General features: G+C 35.3%; 1 protein-coding gene across 1 annotated transcript; it reads left to right on the plus strand.

Annotated features, from left to right (window-relative positions):
* Positions 1-2,194: 2,194 nt before the first annotated feature.
* Positions 2,195-9,910, plus strand: LOC132546979 (uncharacterized). The gene is made up of 8 exons (XM_060210715.1): positions 2,195-2,312; positions 2,432-2,455; positions 4,184-4,288; positions 5,968-6,068; positions 6,511-6,616; positions 8,767-8,940; positions 9,255-9,415; positions 9,597-9,910. The coding sequence occupies exons 1-8, from the start codon at positions 2,216-2,218 to the stop codon at positions 9,690-9,692; spliced, it is 864 nt and encodes a 287-aa protein (XP_060066698.1). The 5' UTR covers positions 2,195-2,215; the 3' UTR covers positions 9,693-9,910.
* The last annotated feature ends 4,348 nt before the right edge of the window (positions 9,911-14,258 follow it).

The raw sequence follows: 14,258 nt of genomic DNA on the forward strand, positions 1-14,258 counted from the left end.
GCAGTAATAACAAAAGTGCACACAAAAAGACAGAGGCATATTTACACTGGACTCAGTGAATGTTGAGAAATCAGTGTTCTAAATCCTTTAGTGAGGCTTCCACTCCTAATTTTAGAGCTCGATGATAAGTAAGAAGTAAATGGAATATCTGACGAATGACAGTCATATTTCATCTTGAGTGCTGGCAATATTTGCTACCCACTCGATGAGATAGAAATGATATTCATTGTAAAAGACAACGGATATCGAGTGTGTATAAATGTGATATGTTAAATCAGAAAACGATATTGAAATGACAATGCACATTCGTAAATCGTACTTAATTATGTTTTATTAAATAACACGAATATTTTACCTTTAAAAAAAGTTGATCGTTGAAAAACCCCGTTTTCTTATCACATATGACTACAGTCTTAGATATATTTTTATCTTAGTTCGTGATGTGACTTATGGAAAACGACACACACACATATTTATATATATTCATTTTAACTTCCCGGTTGCTCGTCAGAATAAAAAAAATCTCATTTCATAAATTTTATATGCAATGGAGATCGTATATATATATACCGGAAAGTGCCTTCGGCAATGTAACATGACGTTTAGTATCTTTATACTCTGTTGATATTGTATTTAACTCGTCACGATTAAACCGGCTGATTAAGTATCGTACTCCTTGCACTTTTTCAGAAATCTTCGTGAAAATCTTCCGTTTCTTCTTATCCTGCCCCCTTGTATTATTCAAATTGAGTTAAGATTATAAATATGTTGACTTGTTAGTATTTTCTTATTTTTTTCCCTGATAAAATTGTATTCTACTCGACAAGATTAAGTCATCAACTGCCTTTATTCCATTCATTGTTTGGTATCTACTGGAACAAAAACGTATTTCAATGCAACGAACAGAACCTACATTTTTAATTGGTTCAAGGAGATGAGGACCACGTGTTTAAGAAAAGTAAGCGTATTCTGTTTCATCGACGACACCCGCTATGTAAATCATGGTCAATCCAAGTAAGTAATGCCATGATCTCAATTAAGAACAAGGTATACAACAAAAGAACCAGCAGACAAACAAACGAGCATGAAACACATCCAGCTACATATTGCACAAAGAAATGAAATATTTCTCAATCAGGTTACTATCATGACCGAAAACCATTATTTACATCAACCTGCATCATTTGAAACCTTGTGTTACGAGTTAAAAACCTGTAAAGTTTGCATTTTCAGACTTTCTTTGCAAATATAAATATACAGTTTAGTTACTCAGTCATTGTAAAGAAGTTCAATATTTTGCAAAATCAAACTAGACCTATTTGGCGTCTAATGTTGTTGCTGACCGTAGTGTCATCACCATCATCAAACTAGACCTATTTGGCGTCTAATGTTGTTGCTGACCGTAGTGTCATCACCAAGGTATGATCCAGCTTTGAGAAGTACATATATATAGGCACAAGCAGATTCAAGGGTAACATTTCGTTGTATTATTTTGATATGTTTCATAAAAAGTAAAGCAAAAACCAACATTTTAATCATGTTCTATCAAAGCCATGCCAAGTTGTAAAATATGGATTAGAAATAATCACACGTGTATGCTTGCTATCGAGTATCGAATACGTTGATCTCAACACCTCACAAGGAATAGATCATTTCTCAGTAAGATTATGACACGTGTTGGACTAATCTCGAGTATTGAATACGTTGATCTAAACACCTCACAAGGAATAGATAAGCCCAATAATATCCTGATGACGACTATAATACTTGTCTAATGCTGATATCAGCCTACAACTCGTGTTTATCAAATGTCGACATCTACCATTGAAATCGTTATATTGGGACTATGCAACACGCCTCTGTATAATACATATATGCCGTTGCGTAACTGACAATACATATGTAGGCAAGACACATATAAACACAAACAAGTCGAGAATCTAATGAAATATAACGTTTAAGAGTTCTGAAACACTAATGCAATGATTCCCTCGTCATAAATGTGCACGCTATATGACCTCTACCCACGAACCATAACTTTTATCTTACATGACCTATCCAGCGTTCCACTTCAAACGTGTTGGCATTTGACAGGAACGTTAACTTAAGTGGAGTCCGGAAGTACACATCCGAAATGAGCGAGTAAACAGAGCTAGTATGTATAGCTTGTGTTGACCCATCCAGCAAGTCATTTACAAGACTGACATCTGAATACATGTATCTGGCAACTGTAATGATGAAGGCTATCTTGTTCTTTGCTTTGTGTAATGTTATCTCAGTCAGCGATGGATTTTTGTTTTCACGATATAATAGTAAGTGATGTTGCTATGTGATTCAAAGAACTTTTGAGAAATTACATATTTGTAGACTTTCGTATTCGTATCAATATGTGATATATAGTTTGTTTACATTAAGATACCTATTTTTACAGCGCCAGAGTGGAACAGCCTCCGAGGTCAGTATTGCTTTCATTCATTTTCCCTTTGTATCTGAAAATATTTTATACAGTATTGACAAATTTGCCATTGATTTAGAGTACTATATAATTAAGGAATATGGCTAAGATTTATTTAATTGTTAGCATGTCATAATTAGCTTTTCATTAGACAATATCTTCCCACTTCCGAGTCATTGCTATACGGCACTAGAACTTGTTCAGATATTGAATATTATACGTTATTGGAATTTTTGCTCTTGTCATGATAGGTAAAATGGAAAATCCACAAAAAAACTAGAATCCGTATATAGTGAAATATGTGTAGAAGAATTAAAAAAACGTAATCTTGCATTAACCTGTCGTAAATGCTAATCATTCTCTACAATGCTAAACTATTCAAATATGTAGATAGAACGCTGCCTATTAAGTAAGCTAGAATACGTTCACACATTAAAATGCTATGATATGTCACAAACGTTAAATATGTAGCTACTGTCGCCCCTGTGTGTTCGGAAGGAATAGAATGTTGCTATTTGAAGACCGTATCTGTGTTTTGTAGACATTAACTCGCTTCAATGACGTATCCAAACTTACTTGTATATTGTATTTATATAACACAAGATTGAGGTCCTGTGTACGTAGGGACATTGCTAAATTTAAGCTCACTGCTCTTGTATATTAAATTAATGGGTTTCTTATGCTAGTCAGGATAATTAACGTACGTTTTAGCCTGTTTGATTAAACTTAGTTGATGGATCTGTCTGAAGCCTTTTATATTGACCGAGCATATTCTGTTCTGTATATTACTAGGCAACTAATTAGACAAATATCATTTTCTTGTCTATTCTGCTTAAACAAGTTAACAAATGAGATATCTGTATATACAACCGAGCAACATAATAAATACTATTAGACCATACGTCTACTGACAGGTAATTTTACAAATTTTACAATCATGTATACCTCCATTTAACCTATGCCTCTTTAACAAATCAAAAAAAGGAAGTCCTGTCCTGAATAATTAGTTCACATATCTACAGGCAGGTTACCCCAGACATTCGTGTAAATCACAATCTTAGCTTGCCGTGCTTATTACTAAACGAATTAACAAAAGAAAGTTCTGTCGTGTATATTCAACCCAGCACCATTCGACTGTTGATCTATTGACCGTGACCAACGTTCGATGCTAAATATTAAAATCTTGTTGACATGAGAGTAGGAGTGATAGGTTCTGTATATATATTCTAAAAGACAAATAACTGATATACTAACAAGAAAGTAACAAAGAAAATACAAATGATCTGATGTCAAACTAATGTACGAGCTAAGTAAGAGGTTCTGTAAAATGAAAAATACCTAGCCCAGAAACATGTGTATAATTCTGTCTGCACAACAACTCAGATACTTTTCAACCATTCTTGAAACTTAACACAAGAGATTGGACTGTTCACTATTTGTTTTGTTTATTTTTGAAAATTTGATAAAAAGTCTTCATATTGATTCATTTGTTTTATTAGTGTATCATAACGAATGTTTTAAGATATTAGCTGATTGACTTTCGAAAGTAAGAGATTGGTTCAAGATATTAATTGATTGTCTCAATATCTATTAACCGATTGGCTTTAGGTATTAACCGTTTGGTTCAAAATGTTAATCAATTATCAGAATATATTACCGATTGGTTCAATATATCAATGTATATTGTATCCTTGTTGCTTTTCTATTTATTTATCATTGCATCTATAGTGACGTGGTCCCCATTCCCGATCGGACCTTACGCTTTTACTTCAATGCCAAGGACCACCTACGATGCTTTTAATGAAGGATACAACAAGATATCAGGTTGCGAAGGTAATTGCGGGTATAGAAAATATTATTAAACTTCTTTGTCTGAATATTTCAAAGATTATGTTCAATTTAGGTCTTTGTATTAAGAACCAGACAAAACTTTGTCATATTGTGACATATATTTTCGTCATTTGAGGAAGAAATAACCCGAGTTCCCTGACACAGTTCAGAATACGTGAAACAATAATTAGAGTGTCTTATAATTATAGCTATAGTTATCTGTCCAGACATCTGTTTTTCTATTTTCTTATTCATTTTTCTAATTCATTAAAAAGGGTTCAAAATGGTCGACCCACATCTTCTTTGATCTAATCATTGTGAAGCAAAACCATCAAAATAGTTTCACCATACAAACATCTACTGTAAACTTACAAACATCATCATAAGCAAACTTGAATTCAATAAAACAAGACAAAACTATGGCAAGACAAATCTACAGCGAGATTCTAGAAAAAGTACCAGGATAACACATCGACATTAATATGGCTTTTCAGTATTTAACCTGTTTACTTCTACTTCATAGCCTTCGTCATTCCCTATCCGGTACAGGTTTCATCGCACTGATATAGTTGAGACGTTTTGATTTCATATGCACTTTACTTTAAGTCACGTGACACGGATATCGAACAACACTAACATCGATTTTCGCAAGATGCAACCACTAAATGACATCATATGATAAAATATTCATATTACCAGAAAGAGTATGGGTTAACCATTCAATAAGTACTGCCTGTCTGATTGTTTTTCAAGATTCGATTTAAAAAGAATGATTTAACCAAGCGATGAGGCGATGTTACGGCAATATCTGCATGAAAATGAGGTATTTGTCAATTTATCGTTGAAATCATTCAAGTGAAAAGTGGAATTAAGATAGTTTGATGTAATAATAACATATTTCCATAAAGTCTACAATGTTGCACCGGTGCTAATGTTACTCAAAAGTATTGGAACTCTTCTGTGCTATCCGTACATGATTCTATTACAATAGCCGTAGCAAGTTCAGTTCAAATATAGAAATCCTCCAAAATTCGTTCCAAAGAGGGAAGTAAATGCATATAGATTATAGAAATATGCTATAAATTCAAGTGTACGAAAACACCTTGCGCCATAGATTCATAACATCGCTCTCTCTGCAACTGCAATAAACAGTACGTAACTATATATATATATATATATATATAGAGAGAGAGAGAGAGAGAGAGAGAGAGAGAGAGAGAGAGAGAGAGAGAGAGAGAGAGAGAGAGAGAGAGAGAGAGAGAGATATCTTTAACTTACAAAAATTAGTTTTGGCTTTATGAACCAAAGTTGGTCTAAATTTGAGAAATTTTATTTAGCGCAAGGTTTATCCTATTAAAAGAATAATTAATACGTTTGATTCAGTCAAATTACAAACACTATTGTCAAACTCGAGCTTAGAGTTGGATACAAGAAGGGATGATTTTGACGAGTCGGTGTTTCCGGGTACGGTTGGAGTATTTTACTTGGTATATCCGATAACCTACACATATTAACAGGTATTTATTCAATAGGGTTGATCCATGGCTTATTTAATGAAACAGATCACTTGAATGAAATCATTGATCATGATTTTGAAAAAGAAAAGAAAAAATTGAATGATCAAGTGTAATAAAAGAAAATCAAATGTAACAATCTATAACCGTTCTTATTTGATTTTGAAGACATGAACAGTTTCAAGGGGAACAGATTTGTGAAGGGAAGAGACTATTCAGTCGTCCTTCTGTACGGAGTCAACGGATACATCGCTGGGATCCAGATTGGCGTAAGTATAGTTAGAATAGCATGGAATCCGCACTGAATGCACTGTAGTGCAAATAACGTTATCAGCATTCTTTGTATTTACTGATGGGTATAATTGTTGAACACTACCCAATATTGTATCATAATTTACGTTATCACTTTAAATGATAGCCTCGTTATATTTGTATCAGGACAAATGTTTGGACGATAATCTGACATCATAAACCTGCATATAATAAAGTATTACTTAAATATCAATGAAATTATAAAATAAATTATACTACTACCTCATGACCATAGTAAATTCGCAAATGCCTGTGGCATATCAAATGTCTGATTATATCTGATTACAACTTGCAGGTCTTACATTTGTTCTTTTAAAAGGATTTGAGATCCACTCTTGTAATAATTGAATAAATATTGTATACAGCTTCACAAGTTATTAAGGTTTTCGTTGATAATAGGTGCCTCATGTCGACGGTGCTGAGTTTCCTCCTGCCAAGCAAGTCAACCAAACATTCGTACAAGTGGGCGACATGTATTTCTTGACAGCCTATTTCACCAACCCAGGTAAACATAAAAAATAAATCTTAGGTGCACACTCATTATATGGTTTTGACTAATATTTATACTCGCGTCTCTAGATGACGCCTACCAATACCAATGTTTGCATTTACAACTCTGAAATTACGTTATATGTACGGAAATGCATGGTGTTTCATTATATCCATAAATTTATAAAATGTATTTAATGTGAAGAGGCATGTAATACATCTAGATGTATTGTTTCATAATGTAACATATTTGGAAGAAGTAAATAAAATCGAGCTATTTTCCCATAGATCTGTTTTATTGACATTGACGTCAAGTCACAAGTGGCGCCGCCTACTGTACTAGATTGAACCCATCGCTGTTCTAACAATGTAGATAACGTATGTTGTCTATGTTTCATGAAAATTCGTGGCTATGTTTTTTTTTTTTTTTTTCTAAATTCGTTATACCTGCATCGTCGAAGATATCATAATCCTTATATACTGAGAGGAAAAAGAAACACAGTTAGCAGAAAGGTAATATTGTGAATTGTATCCTTGACGTACACCCTTGAAACTTGACAAATGTGTGCATTTGAGTTAGGTCCCTATGGTACCGTATTAAAATCACTGATGCATAACTAAACCGCACGCCGCTTGTACAAAAGAATAAGAGACAAAAGCACGATATCTCTAACCCAGTATAAAGGATTGGTTCAAAATCTGTGCGTGCGAATCTTCAGACATATCCGTCTTGATTTACCACATTTTAAGCATAAACAGTTCACCGTAAAAAATGCCACGACTGTCCGAAGTTGACAGGGGTCGTGTCATTGCACTTCTTATGCAAGGTACCCCGCAAAATCAGGTCGCCCTCGTGTGACGACGCGTCGGCGGGATAGGGCAATGCGACTTTCGCACCTACACAATCGCTTTCTGACGGCCACGTAAACAGCAATGGACACAATTGGACGTCATCATGTTCCAATTGATCCAAAGACATTGCGTACACGACTGCGTGCTTTCGGTCTGAGACCGCGACGGCTATATGCTGGACCACAGCTTAATGCGCGGCGACGTGCCAGACGAATGCAATGGCTGGATGCAAATTCCGTGAGACGCTTCCAAATGCAACGTTGGAGAAGGGTTCTGTTCTCAGATGAGTCCAGGTTTACGCTTTACCGGGAAGACGGCCGACGTCGTGAATAAAGACGTACCCACGAGCGTTATACAGATGCTTGCGTGATAGAGAATGGCCGCTTTGGAGGAGGATCGGTCATGGTATGAGGAGGGATTGCGCATGGTATCAAGACTCTTCTGGTCGTTATTCAGGGAAATCTCACGGCCGTCCGCTATAGAGATCAAGTCCTAGCGCCACATGTTGTTCCTCTAGTGCAGCAGCATCAACTGACGTTTCAGCAGGACAACGCCCGGCCGCATGTAGCGAGGGTTTGCCGTGGTTATCTCGCAGCAAACAGTGTCCCCACCCTAGACTGGCCCCCATACAGCCCTGACCTCTCCCCAATAGAACATGTATGGGACGAGTTGGAAAGGATAAGACGTAAGTCGAATCCTCCAATCAATGTCGCTCAGTTGGAGTTGGAGCTGGATGAGGAATGGAATCGTATACCAATGAGGAGGGTTAATACCCCGATCAATTCAATGCACAAAACAGTTCGTGCAGTTACTGCAGCTCGCGGGGGCACACACGATATTGATAGGTCCAGAACGCACTTCATTTTGAGTGGGGTACTCTTGAATGAACGTCAAATCTGAAAGGTTTACTTAACGTACACGAATGAAATTCTCGTAGATGACAGAGTGGTCAACTATCTTCCAGTTACACCATACTTACATTCTAAAACCCTTTTCTATTTCCCGTAGTTGACCTGGAAATTCCTAATTCGTTTTCCTCTCAGTATATGAAACACAAAGATAAGCAGCAGTGTGATGCAGTTAAGCATGGCTTGGCTATAGTGTATCTTATTCTAAATTGGCATCAAAATGTACTACTCGCTTATGTGTGTGGAGACTTCAAATTATAGACGTAACCAATAGACTGCAGTCCCAGAGGTTTGCCGTTTCTCATGAATCATTTTCAAAAATCAGTATGAGTATTTATGTTTTAAGCACAATATACCGCACCTGAAAGTTATATAAAAAGAGTAGTTGTGTAGGTATCATTTTTAGCAACCATCTGTAGCAATGGAAGGACTGCAGAAAACTTCGCAGCTAATGGCACTGGCAACACTCTCTACATCCAAAATGGCACCAACCCCGTTGCCAACTCTCTGGAAATCCCAATGAACGAATCGGGACTCGCTTCCACGAAGTGGACAAGGGGACATTGTTTTTTCAGCATGGGTATGTCTTTTATATATCGTATGCAATGTTATTAATAAACGTTAATAAATATAGATCGAAATGCATTAGAATATCAATTGATTCTTACATCTGCAGAACAATGGCACCAAATCCGATTACCATTATTTTTTTCTAAAGATTCTAATGATCAGCAAGTAATAGAAATACCCAAATCGCTTTCAATTCAGCAATTCAAGGTCGTTGAAGGGTTCATGACCCTCCTTCTCGCAACTTTTAAAATAGGAAGAGGTTCTGTAATTACAAGCTTTATATCCATCACACATATTCTTAATTCATGGGTCGATCTTTTATAGGTGTACATTACTGGTATGACGTTGAATCCGACATGCCATGTGACGATTTCTTCCCAGTCTTCCTACTGTATAATCGTGGTAGACTGAACGCATTTGGCTGGGCTATCGGTATGGACATGACATCGCCAAGGATGGAACATCCTCCACACGATGTCATACAGGTATGTCGCTCACCGATTTATAGAAAGGTTTTTACAAAATATATCATAGTCATTGTTTTCCCTGTCGCTCAGAGATCGGAAACAGCAGCACGGCTCAGAATCTACCTAATAGTTTCTACATACTCTGTCACATTTCTATTTGCCAAGTATGCTAATTTACATGAATGATTGTGTCTTTCAGACCTTTATGAATCCAGTACCCCAGTGTCTGCTGAATATCCCGCGTCTGTCTACCATGCACATCTACATGGCTAACCCGTTACTAAACTTCTGTTGATTGAGACCTCTGTTGACGTACATCAGACAGAATCATACCACATATTAATGTATAAACAGTGTGTAGTGAACGAGGCATCCAGTTTCACGTTATACATACATTTAGGTACCTTTCTCTCATTCTAGTCACTGTTATCACGACCGAAAGATGTATGTTTTGATTTCAACGTGATTACTCTTTCATTGTCATGTGTGCTTTATTAAAAGTTCCAAAATATTTTTATAGAAGTTTTTGCTTGCAGAATAGTAACCTCAATTTTAATCACGTACATCACATCAAATTTCTGTCATATATCGGTTAACACGAGTCAAGGTAAATCTGAAAATATCGTCTGCTAGCAAGATGGCGCCAGGTGGAGAACATCTGACCCCGAGGGTGAAAAAAAAACTTCATTCATCTATCTGTGCAAGGCTATTTCAGTTATACTCCAGCTAAATAAACAGGGAAAATTGAAGAACAATAAGAAATTATTCAGGCGGTATAGTCAACAAGGTATGTAGAAAACTTGCCGAGAAGTGGAAGACCACAGGATGATCGGAAACTTTGTAGATTGTTGGCTTCTGAAAAAGGCAGACTTAAAGAGTTACTTACAACTTAAAATCATCAAACCCAAATATCTTTTCTCGATTACTTCAGATTTCCTCGGTCGTCTCCTAGGTTTCGAAAACCGAATCCTTTGCATCAGTTATGAGTCTGTATGACGCAGTCTAATTACTTATTTGAGACTACCTAATTCTAAATTGTGTTATAAGGTACGATTCGATTGTATGTGTTTTGTACAATCTTTGAGATAGGGTGGTTGACTCTGCTTGTAGACTTTGAGTCTGTGGATTTTGTCGTGCCCTGCTTGTCTTGTTTGAATATATTCAAGTCGTAGCCCAGTTCACAATATACACATGTACTTGATGTTCTTCTGAAATTATCATAATTCCAAAATTACTAAATTGATCGTTTATGAGGTTAGTGCAGGTCCCCATCTGGATTTTAAGTGATATTTTCGATCACTTTTTTGTATTTCCTCAATCGTCGCCTATGATTAAAAGAATACAGCCTTAGCATCACTGACGAGTCCTAGAATGACACAAGAACTGTTAAGTGCAGTTTTATTTGATTTTTTGATACTAATGTATATAATACTAAATTGTATTAGAAGTTTATTCTCTTCTTTGAAAAGCGAAAGTAAAGAATTCAGTAAAACTTCAATCTGGGATGTTAGTTACCGAAGTATTGTGCCATGAATTCGGTAAAACTTTAGTTAGTCAGAAGTTATATGCAGTAATTCAGTAAAACTTAAATAGAGGAAGTTTGTCACTGAAAAAGTGCGCAATATATTACGTAAAACTTATGTTGGGGAAGCGAGTCACTGAAGAAGTTTTCAATTAATTCAGTAATCAAAGTACTGAAAGTACTGGTCTGCTATGACCATTAAAAAATAAATTCTTTGTTATTAGCTTGCTATATACTGAAACCAACTATATGCAAGCAGTAAATCATTGCAGCCCATAAAAAATGACCAGCAGATATAAAAAATAAAAAGCATAGTAGTATTACTTATGTAATACATGTCCCAAGTAGGCTCCAAGATGCAATGATATTGAAGTTGTCCATTTCTTTGGATACATTGTAGGGAATGTTGATCTTGGACACCATATTATCACTTTAAAGACTGCGTATCTTGTTGGTTTAAGACCATTAGTTAGACCATCATGCAAATAACATGCTACATACAAATATTGGACAGCTTCATTTTCCAGATTGTTTGTAAATGACTGCATAAGAGTGCCAATTTTCTAAAACAAACATGATTTGTCACCATAGCTTAAAATAGAAGATGCCTATTCTTCCGGAACACCTGGTCTTATTCTCCTGTACTTTTTCAGGGAATCTTCAAGTAGATATTGTCTTTTTTTCAATTTTACACTTGTTTTGCTGGTTCTACAATTCTGTTGACATGTTTATATATTTTTTGTTCTCTAAAACTTGTCGCAAGATATTTTATTCCTCTTGTATTATCCTTTTTTAACATCCTTACAGTGACCTTGAACCTTGAAATTTGCAAGATGTGAATATCTTTTAGGTTGTGAAATTTGATAGAAAAACGAGGGTAATGCAAAGGAAAACACCCCATGCAACTATCCGTTTTTTGACTGTGACCTTGATCTTTGACATCTGACCCTGAATTTCTAAAGAAACCGACTTCTCCTCATAAGGGATACATGTTCCAAATTTGATTAAGGTATACTAACTGTCTTAGTCTCAATGCGTTTACAAGGTAATCATATAGTTCTTATGCAAGCACTGTGACCTCTACATTTAATCCTCAAAATCATTACTATATCCTCTCCACATTGCCCAGGGATAACTGAAACTGTAATCCAAATGATAACTAATACCCCCAACATCCACAGCCTTAGTTATCTCCCCATGGTGACCTTTTGCACAGAAACATCATCTGAAACACAACGGCATGTGCACATGTTCCCTAACATTCCTGCGAAGTTTTGTTGAAATTGGGCCACAGGTTTAGAAGTTGACCGACATGCAAAACCTGTCTATATTGACCAGATGCCATGGCAATCAATATTTCGAGGGAAAATGGTGCATGCACATCTACACATTGTCCCCAATATTACTGTAAAGTTTCATTGGAGTTGTCCAGACAAGATGTGTCTACAGACAGACAAACAGATGGATGGACAGATAGACAACTTGATTCGATTTACCCACCCTTTTGGTGGTATAAGAATGCACAAGAGTGCTTACAAATTCCATGTGGACAGACATCATGGAAAAATAATAATAATGATAATAATAATAATAAAAACATGATAAAGATGCTTATATCTTGTTTTATTCAGTTTTTAGATACAGTATTCTTTCCATGCTTTGATCAGCAATGCAATCTTGTCAGGTCAATATCCTAGTACAAGATTGCATACACAAAATTGTTGTAGGTAGACTTTTAAGACAAATAAAAAAAAAAATACATTCCTAAGTTTAAATGAAGTCGTATTATGTTCAGTATACAGTGATTTTTCTAGACAATTGTAAACTATAAACTTGGTATACAGCGATCTTTTCTACACATTTGTAAACAACAAACTCAGTATGCGGTGATCTTTTCTACAAAAAGTTTTTTTTATATATATATATTGTATACACTTAACTCATAAAAAATAAATAAGTAAACCTTTATATGTACACTACAAACTCAGTATACAGTGATCCTTTCTACACAAACTTGGTATAACTAGTGAATCTTTCTACTCAAGTAAATTGAAGATTGTATACAAATTTACTACAAATGCAGTATACAATGATCTTTTCCACATTTGCTTAGTTTCCTCGATTTGTTGATTCTTCTTTTGTGATGGTAAATATATTGCCGCCTTTAGAGAGTACTGTGACCTTAAAAGGCAAGATGGTTGTTAGCATCTCCTCAAGTGATTAATCATCTTCAACATCTAATTGGAGGCCAGAAAGAAGGACATTTTTCTCCAACATAAGGTCCTCAAATTCATTGTTGGTCACAATGGCCAATTCCAAGTTAGAAAAATCAATACAGATACCTTCTACAAATCCAGATTTCATTTGTTCAGGGACATCCACCTGCTGAAAGAGAGTAAGGGAAATAAATAACAATATTTCTTTATTGCTATGATTATGTGCAAGAAATATACACTTCTGTATAAGCTTATAGTCTTGAACTTCCCAATAGGAGTCTATATTAAATATATTGCAATTAATTATTTTGACGTTCAAGACTGTCAAATTATAAAGCGATGGACAGCTAGCAAAATAATAATATCTTGACCATGGTCATACAGAGATTGAATCATAAAGTTAAATTTGTGTGATAAATTTGTGCAGTATGATAATTTATTTTGACGTTTGTATTTCAAAAATCATTTTGACTTGAAAAGTAATGTGTAATTTAATTAAATTAATTACATTGGACCGTCATGTAATGGCAATGCCATTTTCATAATGTAATTGTAATTTAATTAATCACATCATCATGTAATTGAACCCAAACAGTAGCTGTCCTAACTGATCCTAAAATTAACTTTAGCTGTCTATTACAAATGCCTCATTTAGCTACAGTAGAGGTATTTCAAAAATGTATGTCATTGTAGCTGAAAGGACATAATTAATGGTTACTTAACCAGAATTACAGTTCTGAACAAACCACTACAAAGCCTGGTTAACTGTACTAAGAAAATGTCCTCTTAATTAATCAATTTCATTGATTATTGACATCTTATTGTTGTACTAACGGTCAGGCATAATAAGAATTGTACCAATTACACTTTACACATTCACACTGGGACCTTACACCTTACACATTCACACTGGGACCTAACACTTTGATAGGTTTATCCTAATCGTTATTAAAACACTTTCCGGGATTCAGATGTTAATTGACATCTTCATTATTCCCAATCTTCATATTGTAATCGTTCACATGCATCACTCTTCAACAGAATCAACGAGACATCATGTCAGAAAGACAAAAACTAGATTTAAGCTAAAACTATACATATTAACTTCACATGTAAACCTTAC

The sequence above is a fragment of the Ylistrum balloti genome, unplaced genomic scaffold (genome assembly GCF_031769215.1).
Source record: "Ylistrum balloti isolate Yb309-2 unplaced genomic scaffold, AGI_CSIRO_Ybal_v1 Utg369926, whole genome shotgun sequence".
In the NCBI taxonomy this organism is placed as follows: domain Eukaryota; kingdom Metazoa; phylum Mollusca; class Bivalvia; order Pectinida; family Pectinidae; genus Ylistrum; species Ylistrum balloti.